At 48.9% G+C, this 16,626-nt stretch overlaps 4 protein-coding genes across 4 annotated transcripts; 2 read left to right on the forward strand and 2 right to left on the reverse strand.

The window, feature by feature from the left end:
• Positions 1 to 3,143: 3,143 nt before the first annotated feature.
• Positions 3,144 to 3,917, reverse strand: DEU56DRAFT_868486 (protein kinase subdomain-containing protein PKL; the record flags this gene model as incomplete). The annotated part of the gene is made up of 2 exons (XM_041355492.1): positions 3,144 to 3,677; positions 3,708 to 3,917. 2 exons carry the CDS (start codon positions 3,915 to 3,917, stop codon positions 3,144 to 3,146), a joined length of 744 nt encoding a protein of 247 aa, XP_041214006.1.
• Positions 3,918 to 8,815: 4,898 nt separating this feature from the next.
• DEU56DRAFT_771823 (P-loop containing nucleoside triphosphate hydrolase protein) lies at positions 8,816 to 10,648 on the forward strand. The gene is made up of 11 exons (XM_041351488.1): positions 8,816 to 8,939; positions 8,991 to 9,056; positions 9,114 to 9,224; positions 9,281 to 9,375; positions 9,428 to 9,525; positions 9,578 to 9,759; positions 9,812 to 9,948; positions 10,001 to 10,169; positions 10,219 to 10,293; positions 10,341 to 10,418; positions 10,472 to 10,648. Exons 1-11 carry the CDS (start codon positions 8,919 to 8,921, stop codon positions 10,508 to 10,510), a joined length of 1,071 nt encoding a protein of 356 aa, XP_041214007.1. The 5' UTR covers positions 8,816 to 8,918; the 3' UTR covers positions 10,511 to 10,648.
• DEU56DRAFT_428603 (U6 snRNA-associated Sm-like protein LSm2) lies at positions 10,594 to 11,298 on the forward strand. Its single transcript, XM_041346184.1, has 5 exons — positions 10,594 to 10,700; positions 10,761 to 10,858; positions 10,922 to 10,982; positions 11,035 to 11,137; positions 11,191 to 11,298. Exons 1-5 carry the CDS (start codon positions 10,698 to 10,700, stop codon positions 11,214 to 11,216), a joined length of 291 nt encoding a protein of 96 aa, XP_041214008.1. The 5' UTR covers positions 10,594 to 10,697; the 3' UTR covers positions 11,217 to 11,298.
• On the reverse strand, positions 11,299 to 16,596 carry DEU56DRAFT_428673 (superkiller protein 3). The gene is made up of 16 exons (XM_041346185.1): positions 16,269 to 16,596; positions 16,149 to 16,206; positions 16,049 to 16,099; positions 15,909 to 15,994; positions 15,781 to 15,856; positions 15,451 to 15,735; positions 15,155 to 15,398; positions 14,940 to 15,103; positions 14,734 to 14,891; positions 14,280 to 14,677; positions 13,857 to 14,224; positions 12,898 to 13,803; positions 12,643 to 12,849; positions 11,979 to 12,589; positions 11,742 to 11,928; positions 11,299 to 11,686 (listed from the first exon to the last, which is right to left on the reverse strand). Exons 1-16 carry the CDS (start codon positions 16,388 to 16,390, stop codon positions 11,381 to 11,383), a joined length of 4,227 nt encoding a protein of 1,408 aa, XP_041214009.1. The 5' UTR covers positions 16,391 to 16,596; the 3' UTR covers positions 11,299 to 11,380.
• Between the last annotated feature and the right edge of the window lie 30 nt (positions 16,597 to 16,626).

The raw sequence follows: 16,626 nt of genomic DNA on the forward strand, positions 1-16,626 counted from the left end.
AGAAAGCGCCGGAATTGACAGCGGCAGTGAAATGGTCAACAGCTTCGTCGTGACGCGCACCATCCAAAGCTTTCCTTCCAAGCTGAACACGTAAATATGCCTAATGTGCGAGTTGAAAGTTCAGTGTCGATGACGAAGCATAGCCGCATGATACTAACATCCACGATATGACACGCACGAGCACCGGAATTGGGACAAGCAGCCAATAGCTCTTTGATGAGCAGCATTACCTCCTCATGTTGATCCGCGTTGAAGAGGGCAATAGCCTGAAATACGGAATGGAGCAGAGAGCATGCAAGACAAACTCAAACCTACCTTGATCAAGAGAAGAAAATGGATGGTGTCTGAATCTCGGTTCGCGAACACGGATGCGACGTCAAACGCTACCCTCGCGTCCCGGACTTGACCTTTTCCGCAGAGGGCAATGCCCTTGGATATATAACCTGTCAAGGAGGGCTGAATGCTGATGGACTATGTGACGGATGAAAGTTAGCCTTTCGTAAGAGGGCCATGGTTGGTCGGTATGACTCACCTTGATTGCATCCTCAAAGGCATGGTCCCAGTCTTGTTTTCGCGCCATGACAAATGAGCGATGGGCATATGAGGTATAGTCGTTGGCATCAGTGTCGATCTCTTGGGTGAGTAGCTGTTCAGCGATAGACAAATCCCCAATGATGCATGAATGGCGGGCTGGCGTGATAGCGAGGATCTGCATAAGGCATGTTCGAATTGCGTTGTACAAGTCATGGACGAAAACTTGCCTTTGAATGAATATCCGTAGGTACTTCCCATTCTGAGATCTTTCTATCAGTACCTCCGCTGAGGACGTGCTTGCCATCCACGGAGAATGTGATACATGTCAATTCCCATGAGTGCCGGAAGATGGCAACAGTTTGTCGATCTGAGAGCCGCCAGAGACGGATATGCTTGTCATCAGATGCGGATGCAACGAGCGTTCCAGCAGGATTGATGGCGATTGCGGCATTGATTTTATTGATACCCCTAGTGTAGCGTTCCCAGGGATCACCGAGCTTCTTCCAGGTCGATGTATCCCACTCTTCTATGGTGTAATAGGCAGAAATAAGGCGTGTGCCATCGGGCGTCCACGCGAGTGTGTAGGGGTTAGTCTTCAAGGTTGCGACGTGTTCCCTTGTGCCTGGATTATAAATTTCGATATTGTATGGGTTTGCGATGGCAATAAGTTCACCAGACGGCGAATACAGAACTTGCGAACCCGATTGAATTGGATTTCCTTGTTGCTGCCATGTTTTGGTGCACCACAGCCAAACCGTGTTGTCCCCTGAACCGGTGGCTAACACCGTACCATCCGCGGAAAAGTCTAGCGAATTGATATAATTGGAGTGGGTTTTGATGGGTTGGGTGAGGGATTCTCCTGTTTCTCCGTGCCAAGCAATGAGCTCTCCATTTTCATCACCGCTTGCTATTATTTGCCCATCTCGTGATACCGCCAATGCCCTCACCCCTTTGCGGTGTCCCTCCATCTTCTTCAACACAACACCTGTCTCCAGGTCCCAGAGATGAACCGTCTTGTCCCATGAGCCCGTAGCCATTCGTCGTCTATCAGGGAAAACTGCGACTGCAGTTACTCTCTCCTCGTGACCTTTAAAAGTTCGAAGGGGTGTGGTGCTTGGAATGGGCTTCGACATTTTACTGCAGGTTGACGGCGTTGAACACGGTCGAGGTGGACTTTGCAGGGTTTGTGAGCGTCTTTCTCTAAGTTGCAGAGGTGCGTGTATTGTGCGTTTTTATGCTTCTGCAGTACTTTATACCAGTTTGTTTGTACAGACGCCCAAGACATGAGGTGGATTGTTGCAGCAATAATGCTCCTTATCGTCATACATGTCTTTCTCGACAGCATACACTCTCGGCGCTTCTGTACTGTTCCCTCGCATCCAATTGTGACGGTACGGTCGCTACTTCCCGGCGCTTGAATATGACTGATAGGTATCTATTCTAGTAGATGACCGCGTAAATATTGTTGTTTCTGTGATCTTCGTGTCGAGCAGTTTCTACAGCACATCAACTTGTCCGGACGCATGCACATACCTTACTGCAATATTCCCGTCAAGTCTCGAGATCTGCACATATCTACAGTCAAATTTCTCTCTTCTCGTATCTCAAACCCACTACTAATTCCTCATCACAGCCGAAGCTATGCGTTCAATTATTGAATGACAGTCACCACGACTGTTCGAGAGTGCTATCTCCCATGGAATACGTACTCCCATGTATATGGCCCACCAAGTGACCAAGTGAACCAGCTCTTTTACCTAATTGCCCTGACTACGTCTTTTCTCGGACGTCACAGGAGCATAAAAGCTACTCTCACAGCATCATATGAGCCTGCCTGTTGCTGCACTGACCCACATATCCGACTGAATCTCAACCTGATTGTTCCAACCTTGACGCATATTAACTACAACTTGAAAACCTTATTAGGGCTTTCACTCCAGGATCACTCTTCATCGCTGGGTTTGCGCAGGTCGGCGAACCCCATACTGGACTCATACTCCCTGTAGACTCCATTCAAGGACAGATCGCCCACATTCATACCAAACAATGAGAGTTGGGCCCACGAGTTCAGGAAGCAGAACCTCTCTCAGTCAATATCCTGACGACCCTCCTGAAGATACACGACGAATACGCAGGTGCTATTTCCCCAGAGCAACTTGACGCAGCTGTAAGCAAGGCTGTAGTGGACTCTGGTTCTCCCACAGGAGAATGTTTCAAGTGGGTAAAGTACTATGTTCGGAGGGCCATGTGAACCTTGGATCCACGGATAATCTTGCTCAAGAGTTTTCGACCTTCGCGGCAGGGAACTGCTCTTACGCGACGAGGATCAAGTTCCCGAATGTCAAGGCGTCCCAGCACTGATTTGAAAGGTGAATAGCGGAAATAGTCCTGTGTGTATTGTCGAGCTGACGTGCGATCGCTGCAGTAATGTTCGCACGTCCTGCGCTGCGCCAATGCATGTTCGCCGAAGTATGTCACAAGTACATTGTACCGCTGGTGCATGTACAATAGATATTTTGGAAATAGTTGCATGATAATTGCATCTCAAATCTCAGGACAAGTCGAAAACACAGTGTAAACGCCAGTGCCTACTATCAAAAGATTTATATCTAAAGGATCGTAACTCTTGACCGACTTCGCCACTGCCAATCAGCATCCAATTCCTCAATGCACTCAGGAAAAATTGTCCGCATCATTTGCAACCACTCTGTATCAGGTTCGCCCTCCAACCACGTCGCCTTCAATGCATCCCAGAAAATTGGCATCCACCCAGCGTACTCCCAATCGATGATGCAAATCTTCTCTCCGCCCGATCGCCAATGATTTAGGCCACCCGGAAAAATCAAATTCTTTGGAAGAAGATCCCCATGACTAAATACGATAGGAACTCCGTCGCGCTCGATGAGAGGTCGTAGTAAGGGTTGCAACGTGTCGCGATTCATCGGCCAATCGAGTCCAGTCCAAACCTCCGCAACGAAGTCTTGAGAGGATGGAAACGTTCGGAGATTCTCCCGAGCCACCCAAGGAATGCGTGGATCGTCAACGGGACCGCCTGAAGCGTTGCAGATGGCACGAAGCTCGTAAGACCGGGTCTGCAGTCTCATCGAACCTAGTTGGGAGCGCAAATCGTGCGCTAACCTTTCCTTATCCGACGCGGTCAGATCATCTCATACGTCGCCCGCGCAATCACCTTCTACCCAAGTAGTGAGGAGATAGCTTTTGTACTGGTTCGAGACGCTGTCGATGTAACGAGGAACGTGGATATCTCGCAAGGTGCTGACGAAACGCAGAGCATCTGCTTCGACGTAACTGGGTTTTTTGATGACCTTCAAAACAAGTCCAAAGGGGAGACGGAAAATGTCATGGTACAGGGGGGTACACATGTGATAATTTCCAATAATAGCATCATATATGGCTGGTTTCCAGCGTGAAGGAGTGAGGGAAAGGAATGTTTTGACTAGGTACAACAAAGGGGACAGGCAGAGGTTGCGATTAGAGGGTGGCGGAATATCAACATCGTCGTCTGTGGAGAGCTGCACGGGCATGACACCCCAACAAGTATGAGGCAGAGTCTGAGTCACTTCAGGGCTTGATGAATCGTCATTAGAAGCACGTAGGCCAATGCTCATGTTTATACAGTGCCATATTACTCACGCAACGCAGGGGGACTGTGGTGTGTGCTAAACGAGGACCGCGGCGGTTACTTGGTTTGCAAAAATGATCGCGTCACACTATGTCACACCACTCTCCAACACTGCCAAGCGTTAAATGAATCTGGGGGCAATCGACGAGTGCTATTCAAGCAAGAATTCCAAAGGCGACATCACCACAAACTAACTTACCAATATGTGGTGCACTAGCACGGTTGCTAACGCGGATCCCCGGCCTATTGGTATATCATATTCACTGTCTCTGCTCAGGACCGGCTGACCTATCGTTCTCATTCGCATTTTGACCAGCACGCTTCAACATCGGTATTGAGATCTGGCACCAATCCTGGCAGACCTAAGAAGCGCACAAGACCAAAGGAACAGTGATATAGCTAAGCTTTCATTTGGTCAGCCTTCTCGTATTACAACAAGAGCAGTGATAGACCTGGAATCCAATTCTTCTAGCAGCAGCAACGCCACCGACCGCCTCCATGTTCCCCAGTGTCTCCCTGCGCTGCTACTAGTTGCTGCTGCTGCTGTGTATTGGGATCTTGTGGAGGATCTTCAACATATTCAGCATGTATAATGTCTGAATCGTCATCGGGAGGAGCACCCGCTGCAGCATTACGCTGCAGATATATCCATTAGACACCCAAGACACAGTGATGAAAATTGACCACGCGCACCTTCCGGCCCTGCGCAAAAGGAACGTCAACGACGGATGGCGCTGCATGATTGGGTCGCCAGGTGAATAAGTGTCGTATGTGGGCTTTTAAGGTGGTGGGAGCAGTAGTGGGCGGTGCAGGCGCAGGTGGAGGACCTGGATGAGAACTCCTTGTCATAGCGAGCCCAAGGTTCTTGAAGCGCCCCACACGCTGCTGAGGCTGTGGCCGGGAAGTTTGCGGACGCTGTAACGAATGGTCTGCGGGTGAGAAGCGAAAGATACATGGTTGCACGTACATCATGCATTCCCCGGAAAAAATCAGGTTCTGCATCGTAGCCATCTTGATCTTGTCCCGGGATCTCCGCCTGTATAACGGTCAGTAGTGAAAGGGCTAAGAAAGGGAGTACATGCGCCAAGAATACGGTCATCGCGAGCAGCGAGCGCGTTACATTGTTCTTTGAACTCTGAGTGAAACACGGGTGAATATGATAGCTTTGGGTGACATTACTGGAAACTTGCCGTTGGACCAATCGAGGCAGCTGGCCTTCTCATATTTGTCGATGGCGTCCATCATGTGTTGGTGGGATTCGAGGGCTTCTTCGACTTTACCAGCCGAAAGGAAAGCCTGGCAGCGTTTTTGGTGTGTAGAGAGCCAGATGGACTTGAGATCCCACCCGAAGAGCTAAACAAAGTACTTATGAAAACATGTTAGGATGCATCATGTCAACATACCACTACCAAGTCCTCGTATGTTTCATGAATGAATTTCGATGAGAAAGCGCCGGAATTGACAGCGGCAGTGAAATGGTCAACAGCTTCGTCGTGACGCGCAGCATCCAAAGCTTTCATTCCTAGCTGAACACGTAAATATGCCTAATGTGCGAGTTGCAAAGTTCAGTGTTGATGACGAAGCATGGCCGCATGATACTTACATCCACGACATGACACGCACGAGCATCGGATTTCGGACAAGCGGCCGCCAGCTTCTTGATGAGCAGCATCGCCTCCTCGTGTTGATCCGCATTGAAAAGGGCAATGGCCTAAAATAAGGAATGGAGCAGAGAATACGAGAGAAGAACTTGAACTACCTTGATCAAGAGAAGAAAATGTGTGGTTTCTGAATTTTGGTTCGTGAACATGGATGCGACGTCAAATGCCGCCCTCGCATCCCGGACTTGACCTTTTCCACAGAGAGCGATGCCCTCGGAGATATAGCCTATCAACGAGGGCTGGATAGTAATGGACTATATCGTGGATGAAAGTTAACCTTTCGTAAGAGGGCCATGGTCGGTCGGTATGGCTCACCTTGATTGCATCCTCAAGGGCATGGTCCCAGTCTTGTTTCCGCGCCATGACAAATGAGCGATGGGCATATGAGGTATAGTCGTTAGCATCAGTGTCGATCTCTTGGGTGAGTAGCTCATTAGCAGTAGACAAGTCCCCAGTGATGCATGAATGGCGGGCTGGCGTGATGGCCAGAATCTGCATAAGGCATATTCTAATTGCGTTGTACAAGTCAAGGACGGAAACTTGCCTTTGAATGAACACCCGTAGGTACTTCCCACTCTGGGATCTGATTATCATCACCTCCACTGAGGACGTGCTTGCCATCCACGGAGAATGTGATACATGTCAATTCGGATGAGTGCTGGAAGATGGCAATGATTCGTCGATCTGAGAGCCGCCAGAGATAGACATGCTTGTCAGAAGATGCGGAAGCAACGAGCGTTCCAGCAGGATTGATGGCGATGGCGTAGATATGTCCAATGTGACCTTCCCAGGGACCACCGACCTTCTCCCAGGTTGATGTATCCCACTCTTCTATGATGCCATTGGGATAATCACCTGAAGAAAGAAGGCGTGTGCCATCGGGCGTCCACGCGAGTGTGTTGGCATAAACATCTCGCAAGGTTGCGACGCGTTCCCTTGTGCCTGAATTATGAATTTGGATAATATCTCTGTGTGCTGCGACTACAAGAAGTTCACCAGACGGTGAATACAGAACTTGGTTGACCCAACGATCCGCTGCAATTGGATCTCCTTGCTGCTGCCATGTTTTGGTGCACCACAGCTTGACTGTATCGTCACCTGAACTTGCAGTGGCCAACACCGTACCATCCGCGGAAAAGTCCAGCGAGGTGATCTCATAGGAGTGGGCTTTGATGGGTTGGGCGAGAGATTCTCCTGTTTCTCCGTGCCAAACGATGACCTCTCCAGAATCATCACCGCTTGCTATCATTTGCCCATCTCGTGATACCGCCAATGCCTCCACTATACTGCGATGCCCCTCCATCTTCTTCAACACAACACCTGTCTTCAAGTCCCAAAGACAAAGCGTCTCGTCCCACGAGCCCGTAACCATTCGTTGTCTATCGGGGGAAACTGCGACTGTGTTTACTCGTTTTTTGTGACCTTTAAAAGTTCGAAGGGGTCCGGTGTAAACAACGACTCTCGACATTTTACTTGAGATGAATTTGGAGGGATTGTGAGCGTCTTCGTTTAAGTTGCAGAGGTGCGTGTAAAGCTTATGATTGTGCCTTTTTTATATTAATGCAGTACATAGACGCCCACTGGCAGTACACGACGTGGTTCGCTTTCACCGTTGCAGCAAGAATGCTCCCTATTGTCATACCCGCCTTCCTCGACAGTATACCCTCCCGCCGTCTCTACAGTGTGTACATGCATTTGACTTTCGTCTTCACGGCTTCCAGAATGTATCCCCTCGTATTCCATTGTGCTAGTGCAGTTAGTACTTCCCGGCGCTCCAATCTGGCTGACAGCTCTTCATCCTTCTTGTTTCAAGCAGTTTCTCCAGCACTGTACCCTGTAACTTGTCCGAACGCGTAATTTACCTTACATGCAATATCTTTCCTACACTTCTAACTGATCTGCGTTTGCACCGGATGCAGCCACATTTCTTTGTTCTCGCGTCTCATACCCGCTACTAACTCTGCGACGGAGGAGTTTTCATCTCCCTGAGCGCGGTTTATCCAACACTTACATGATGATCTTTCCAAAGGTGTTCGCAGCCTTACTTCCAACGCCTTGCTCATGTTTCATCTCAGTTTTCAGCTTCCTCGACTCCCGCCCAACTGGTTTCGGTTTTCTCATTGGCCAAACCCCCATTCTCATTGGAAACCTGGATCACACATGTAGCGATGCAACACGGATGTTAATTCTACCAATCCGCACTCACCTGATAATCACTGCAAATATTCAAGAATACTATCGATCGTGGACTCAATTCTCGGACCTAAGGAGACATCAATTGAGTAGAACTTTCAAGCGATCTTTCAGCTTTCTCTGCCTAATGCACTGCCCTCAATTAGTACCATGCGCCAGGTCCTGCCCGATCGATCCCGCAAATTACTCGATTGTTCGGCAGCCCTTCATCTCCCTACCCCACGCTTTGCGCAGCATCCACGTGCCTTCCTCTGCCTCCCGCACCAAGCGCAGAGACCAACACCATTCATGTTCACAAACGTTGGCGTGTCACATTCCTCGGCGTCGATACCGACGTCACCACAAACTAACTTACCATTGATGTTTGATACACTAGCACGGCTGCTAACACGAATCCCCGGCCTATAGCTATATCATATTCGCCGTCTCCGCCACAATTGTTTTATGCCTCGGGACCGGCTGGCCTGTCCTTTTCATTCGCATTTGATCAGCACGCTTCAACTTTTGGCACCAATCCTGGCAAAATCCTGGATGTTGTTGCATGGGATCTGAGAAGCGTACAAGACCGAAGGAAGAGTAATATAGCTAAGCTTTCGTTTGGTCAGCCTTCTCATAACCATGTCTTGTTACTGTACAGTGCAGTGTAGTATGATAATTTATATTGTATGATTGGTCTAATAAGGTGCGAGAAGGATACTAGAATGCAGCCTTCGAGCGTCAAGTGAGCTTTCGGAGCTTATGATATCTGGACGATAAGGTGCGTGACAATCAACGCGTGACGTCACGCGACTTGTCGCGATCCAATTTGGCAAGGTACACGCTTTACTCGCGTTCTGCAACCCAACGTCCCACTGCGCTTTAAATCTGACGTTTAACTCTTTCCAACGATGTCTCTCTGGGTAGACAAAGTGAGAGGCATGCTTTTTGCCATGTAGCTCACCATGCTCACGTTCGTGCAGTTCAGACCAAAGACTTTGGACGACCTTCACTACCACCAAGGTTTGTCTATTCGATTGAAATCTCTTGTACGTCAATCTTGGATGCTCTGGGGACATTCGTCTAACTTGATGTAACATATCCAGGCTGCATCAGCTGACTTCCCCCACATGCTCTTTTATGGGCCTTCTGGAGCTGGAAAGAAGACACGAATCAGCTGCACATTAAGGCAACTGTTTGGAAGTGGTGTGGAGAAGGTGAGAGGACTTCTTTTATTTGCTTTTGGATAATGCTGATGAACACGGGTCGACAGCTCAAAATTGATCAACGAGTGTTTATTTCACCTTCAAAACGCAAGCTGGAAATCAACGTTGTTCAAAGCAATTTTCACATCGAGATCACTCCTAGGTTTGCTATTTAACATTTGATATCCTTCTGATGCATCTAAAGCACTTTGAAGCGAGGCTGGAAATTATGACAGAGTTGTCGTTCAGGATTTGTTGAAGGAAATTGCGCAGACACAGCAGGTAGACCTGAACGCGAGGCATAGATTCAAAGGTGCTATCCACCGCTGTACAATAACCCGATGTCATGCTGACCCTTTTGTTAGTGGTTGTGATCAACGAGGCGGACTCGCTTTCCCGTGATGCTCAAGCCGCCTTGCGTCGAACGATGGAGAAATACATGTCAAACATGCGAATAATACTATGTGCTAACAGCACCAGCAGACTAATAGCACCAATAAAGAGTCGTTGTCTACTCATGCGAGTGGCTGCACCGAACCCGGAAGAGGTAGGTAGATATCAAGTAACTCGTTTTAGACCAAGCGGTGAACACTCTCTAGATGCAAATGGTCTTAGAACATGTAGCAAAGAAACTGAAGTTCGACTTACCTGAAGAGGCATCACAACAGATCGCCGAAGACTCTGGTGGCAACTTGCGAAAAGCGTTACTCGTCTTTGAAGCCTTGAAGATGCAATCGTAAGTTCAACATGCAGCCGTATCGTTATCGCTGTGCCTCATCATGTTGCAGACCAGATCTTTCAGGCTCATTGAAAATAGCTAAACCAGACTGGGAAACATACTGTCACAAGGTCGCTGATCTTATCGTCCAAGAGCAGTCACCAGCTCGCGTTTTGGAAGTCCGTGGAAAGCTCTATGAGCTTCTTAGTCACTGCATTCCCCCAACGATCATCTTGAAGGTGAACTGTTATGTATGGCATGTTGAACAAGGTCGCTGATGGCTTCCAGACCGTTGCAGAGCGGGTGGTGGAGAGGGTAGATGAGGCTCTGAAAGCAGATGTCATGCATTGGGCTGCATTTTATGTACGTGGGCGTTGCTTTCAGCCTTTCGGTTTCTCATATGCGCACAGGAGGCCCGGATGCGGCTTGGCAACAAAAAGATTTTCCACCTAGAAGCCTGGGTAGTGAAGGTCATGAGTTTATACAAGGTAGAGACATATTTCCACCATCTCAGGCGAATACTGATTCCAGTCACTGCTAGCACTTTATGTACAACTTCGATATGGGGGACTTTGAGTAGATGTTATTACAATATTGTATCGCTAGCTTTCTATATAATAATCAGATGCCATTCCCGCCAGTCCTTGCGGTTGGGTCATGTCAATGGTTTGGGCACAGCCACCACTACTCCAAAACAAGTGAAGCCAATCGACAATGTCATCGGCCATATTCACCACTGCACCAGAATCGAAGTCGTGCTGCTAGTCATGGTCAGTTTGCCTAGCGTCTTGCAGTGAATCCCACTGATCTTTAATTTGGACATCCCAAAGCTTATCTTCTCCGTCTTCAAGACACTAACAGATCAACGAGTAACCGTCGAGCTGAAGAATGATCTCTCGATTACAGGAGTCTTGAAGTCGGTAGACCAGTCAGTATCGTAGTTCTCGTCTCAGCATTATCCAACACTAATTCACTCCCATCCTTCGCCCAGATTTCTTAACATCCGTCTAGACTCGATCAATGTACAGGACGAGGCGAGACACCCACACATGGTGCTTAATGTACGCTCTTCTATCCGGTCTTCACATTCATCTCTGTTTCTAGATGGCTGTGAAAAATTGCTTTATCCGCGGTTCCGTCGTGAGATACGTGCAGCTCCCTGCAGAGCACGTCGACACTCAGCTGCTAGAGGACGCGACGCGACGAGGTATGAAGTTTCCATGCAAACAATCCTTTTAACACTCATTGGTGATGCTACAGAGGTCGCTGCTCAAGGAAAACGGTGACGGATGTACTATGATATGTACTGTCTCCTGGAGGCACGGCAGCTCTAGATGGTGTGGCAGCGGTTGACATTCTACAGGAACTCGTACAACAGGCACATTATGGATGACGGGGTATCGAACCTCTCTTTCTACATACATGTACATCATGATTATCCTACCTGATATCATAGCGCTTCTTGTGCTTGAACATATGCCAAAGTCTGCCAATTTCGCAGTTGACCGGGTTCTAGCATGATGGCTTTTTGTGCACGTCTTTGAGACTGTATTGGTTGTGCGAGGGCTGATAATGCGAGGGTGGTCTTTTCTTCTTCGACGTTTTGATTCGGTGCTACCGATGCCAGGATGGCCGATGCAGCGTCTCTATCTCCCTGTCTGAGCAGCAAAGATGCGACTTCACGCCTGATCTGCACATTCGAAGGCTCTACATGGAGAGCGATTTGGGTGATTTTAGCTGCTCTGGCGGAGTCACCCTGCAGGAAAAATCTCAGGCTCATGTATCCGATGACTCAAAAGTTGGATTCGTACCAGCCCAAGATAATGTTGCACAAGGAGATACGTCACGTCTCTTTGAGGATCGAGCACATGTCGCTGTTCGATGGGGAGTGATAAAATTTCGGAAAGTGCGGCATCAACTAGTCCGTCGTCTTCAGTAAGTATCCCCATTCCAGCTAGCGTGTTGATTGCCATCAAATTTTCTGGATCGGAGGTGATGCTAAAAACAATAGATGAGTTGACTGGCAATCATCAATGCTGTGTTCTGACCACTCAAGTAACAAGCCTTTCGCAGACTCGCGGAACTCGGGTGTCCCAATCGCCCACATTGTCTGTGCCAGCAGAACGGTAACCTGTCCTCGAAGAATGCGATCCTCGGCGGCGCTTTCCAAAGCATCTTGGAATGCCGTCATCGCGATTTCGAGATCACCCATCTTGAAAGACGCCAACCCAGACCCGTATTGAGCTTGGACACGCAGAATCTGTGTTTCCCGCTCTGCATCTTCGGGAAGCAGACCTAAAGCGGTCTCGAAAGATGCCAACGACCCCTCATAGTCCTGTAATCCAAGACGGAGCCGTGCAATGTTGGTGTGTGCAATGATGAACTGCCGTTCGATTACAGGATCCTCTTTCTCCTCGTATGCTGCTTCTAGGAGAGTAATTGCACGATTGATGTATTCAACACCCTGTTCAAGTTTTCCAAGGCGCTCGCAGATCAGGCCGAAGATATGGAGGCCGCATGCATCAACCGGGCAGCGCTGGAAATATCGTCCGAGGACGAAGAAGGCGGGCAAAAGGCGATCTGTAGTGGGTGCACTGACTGTATTCGAATCATTTACGGCTGCGAGAACGCGAGAGGCAAATTGCAGGTCTGCCATAGGCTAAAACCATGTGTCAGGTGCTTCACACAAATGAAGGATAGGTGATTATTTACCACGTCTGCTGTCATGCTCACTGCATGCTCGAGTAATGTACGAGCATCTGCTTCGTGACCATTTGCTGTTGCAATCAACGCTTGGCCTATCCAAGCCAGGGTATGATCCGGATCAAGAGTTTGCGCCTTCGTAAATGCTTGGGTGGCCAAGTCAATGTCGTTATGGTATAAGTATAGGAGCCCAATCTTGGTCCACGCCACCACATTCTAGAGATAGATTAAGTTGAGATTGTAGTAGATATATGTCCTACAAACCTTGTTGTCAACTTCGATCGCCTTGATATATGCATGCTGCGACAGTTTTGGCTTGTTCGCAAAGTGGAGATCACCCAATGCGACCCAGAACCTGACGTTTCCAGGCTCCTTCTGCAGGGCCTGAATCAATAATGAATTTGCTGCTTCCGAGGCTTGCTGTGTCGTATCAGGGGGTTGTTTCAGAATCCACTCGTGCAGGGCGACAGCAAGGTCGTACAACGAGCTTGGGAGAGCGGCTTCATCAGAAGAGCCCACTGTGATGCGATAATCGTAGGCAGCGACAGCAGCTTCGAGTGCATTGAGCCCGGAGATGGGGTCGTCGGAAGAGAAAGATGTGGGCTTGAACAGGCCAGCGAGCCGAGCGCTACTTTGGTCTTGTACGAGTTCGCAAACCACAGTCACGACTGCACGGACGTTGGCTTCATCCGCAAAAACAGTGATTACCGACAACTCAAACAGGGCGTCGGCAGCGATTTTCCAAGCAACTCCCCGATATCCTGGGCTTTCCCGGATGGCTACTAACACAACGTCGACACAGGAGACAAAAGACTGCTCAGCTCGAGCAACGAAGCCGGTAAACCGCTCATGCCGGGCTAGGTCGAGGTGGGTCTGCGCAATAGATAAGAGGGTACCGGCTTCAGTGGGTCGAACATCCAGTATAGACTGGAAAGAGGCAAGAGCTTCTGCAAGCCTCCCCGCTTGCCGTTGGACTTCCCCTATGAAGTATGTACACATCCAATCGTCCGGCTGAAGCTCGTGGGCTCGACCAAGGGCCCTAAGGGCAGCAACATGGCGACCGGCTTTGCTGTAGGCTTCACCGAGTCTCAGCCACGAGAGCTGGTCGTCAACATCCGCTCGGAGTGCCACTTGAAAAGCCTTGATGGATTCCGGATAGTTCCTCCTTGTCTGTGCCCAATAACGTTAGGTTGGAAATAGATGTCATAAGAACGATCAATTACCAGCTCCACGACACCAAGAGCCTTCCATGCCCACGCGTTTGTCGGAAGATACTTTCCCGAAGCTGCGCCATCTCCCTCTTCCATACCCGCACCCATACCGCCTTCACCGTCTATGGTACGCCGAGCCACCACCTCGACCAGATCCCATTCACGCTCATCAGCAAAGCCTTCCGCAAGGCGCCTCGCGGCCTCTGCTTCACGAGCATCAAGTTCGAACGCTTTCTGGAAACACTTTGATGCTCGGGTAGGATCAGGCGGGGACGCGTGTTCTGAGTAATATACACCTAGCGAAGTGTATGCTGGTGCATACTCGCGATTGTGTTTGAGCGATGTGATGAAGTGTTTGAAAGCTTCCTCGCGAGACTCTCCTGCAATAAGGGTCAGTGATACGAGACAAAGGGCAAAGTGAATGGGTTGTTATACCTCCTAGATCCCAGTAGCATCTGCCAATCCGCCACAGGCATCGAGCTTTATCGATGTCACGATCCTCAATATCCTTCAAGATCTCAAAAACCTCTTTCAAAGCATCCGCACCAGCGTCCAGCTGCATCCGACTGAGGCACCACGCACTCTCCTCCTTTGCTTCCAAACCTTTGTCCATATCATCAGGGAGCTGCTTCGCCGCTTGCGAAAACAGCATCTCCGCCTCTTCCCATTTTTCAGCGCGCTGGAAAACATAACCCTTCCCCATCAATCCGTCCACATTAGTGGGATCTTGCGTCAGAACGTCGTTTAAGAAATAAAGAGCGCGAGGGTGGTGCTTTGGAGGAAATAGATGGACGAAGGATGTGGACAGAATAATGTGAAAGGCCTTGCGCACTCTAAATGGACGGTAATTTGTAACTGCACTTTCAAGGACCTAGTGATTTCCACCTACTCTCGGAGTTCACGGGCTGTGTTTGACTCGTATCTGCGTACTAATTCCAGCCCGCTTTCAGCGACCTTGATGGCATCTGTGTATTCGAGTTCTTGTAAATGTACTCGGGCTGTTATCATGTTCGCTAGCAATGAGTCTGGGAGAGCTGAAAAGGCATCCTGAAGAAATATGTCAGAAAACTTCAGGGGCATGATTCGTGAGCTTACAAGAATAGTGTTGTAAGGATCGCCGTCCACCGTCATTTCCTCTATGAATCCTTCGTCACCATGCGCAGCCCTGCTGTATATAAAGTATCCCTTCAACATCAGCGCTAATGTACTTGTAGGGAAGAGTTCTATGAACTCCTTGAGATATGGAAGACCAACACCCTCTAGAGCAGCTAATTCAGTGATCATAGGCAATTTGATGGCTTGCCACATACCAACTGTATCGGAATCTCTTCCTTCAAGCCATATGCACCAAGCAAACTCATCCGGAATGCCAATCGTCACAATTCCATTAACCATCTCATCCAGCTGCGTCCCAACTTGACGTTTCTCTGGGTCAGTGGAGGGGAGTGCCATGAATAACTGCTGCTTATATCGAATGAGTTTCGATTCTGTAGCGCGCCGCAGTTCGTCCGAGGTACTGGGGTGATTAAGGATTTCATTGTATAACGCGGGAAGCTGCAAGGCGAAGATTAATTTGCCACCAAGCATATTCGGAAGGCTGCTTTACTTTTGACGAGTGCCAAACCTCGATGCCAATGTCTTTCCTGAGTTGCTCAGGCTTAGGACCACCAAGGCGGGTGCGTCGCTTGTCAAACTCAGACTTCATGAACATCTCTTCTTCTCGCTCCGTTAGCGAGATAAGCTCCTCATAGACGTCGAGTGAGTTATGGATTGCCGATTGAGTAGGAAAAATAGAAGTCGACGTGGGATTCGTAGCATCGGGTGGAGGAAGTGATGAAAGAACCGGGTACAGTGAGGAGTCTGGCAAGTAAAGGAATAATGCTTGAATGACCTGAAGACGTTAAGCAAGACAACTTCAAGATGGATAAATTCATACCTCTCGGCGTGTCCCATGCTGCCGGCGAATGTCCATAAATTTTTGAAGGGTCTCGGCACATTTCATGGCATCGTCACTGTGCGGTTTTCAAATCTCAGCTTCATCAAGTATGCGGAGAACAAAATCACTTTTTCGCGAAAATCTGCATTATGTGTTCCAGAGTATCTGCCAAATCGTTCCACCTGTGAGTTTGTTCGTAAAGCTTCGCGATCCCCTATGTATTGCATCAGGTTAGAATCGCTTAGTTGATACCAGCAACATACTGTACCTGCCATGCAAGTACTTGGTCATCCTTGAGCTCTATGGCCTTTCGATACAGCTGATCAAAAGTCAGCTTATATGCGCCCTACGACGAGCATCAGGTTTACTTGCTCGCTCTGCTCGTGCTGGCCGAGTTCTAAGAAAGCAAGACCAAGAAACACATGGCTGCCCGGCGCAAGACAATCGATATGAGATATACAACATATTCTTGTGAATTGGAAACGCACGCAGTATAGTTATCAGGCTCATAGTCAAGAACCTGTGCGGCAGCTTCACGCGCTTGTTCATACTTTTTCTTGCCTATAGCATCTCTCGCTGCCTTCAACTTGGACTTCGCGAATGATGACATGATCTGAACTCCTGAAATCACCCCCGCGACGCAAGAACTCGATTGGCGCTCTCAAGGCGCTCTGGATGTGCAATCACCGCCCTGGCTTGTGTGGGGATAGTAATACGTTCAAGCTTGCACAAAAATGAAGTGACGTGCAGAATGTCTTCACAAGGCCCAGCTGATCTATTGAGATGTACGTGCTCGTACAGGGCGGAGAAGTGCAGAGATCAAATGTTGGCTTACTAAGCGAAGGT

This window comes from Suillus clintonianus (assembly GCF_016758775.1).
Source record: "Suillus clintonianus strain FC179 chromosome Unknown DEU56scaffold_5, whole genome shotgun sequence".
In the NCBI taxonomy this organism is placed as follows: Eukaryota; Fungi; Basidiomycota; class Agaricomycetes; order Boletales; family Suillaceae; genus Suillus; species Suillus clintonianus.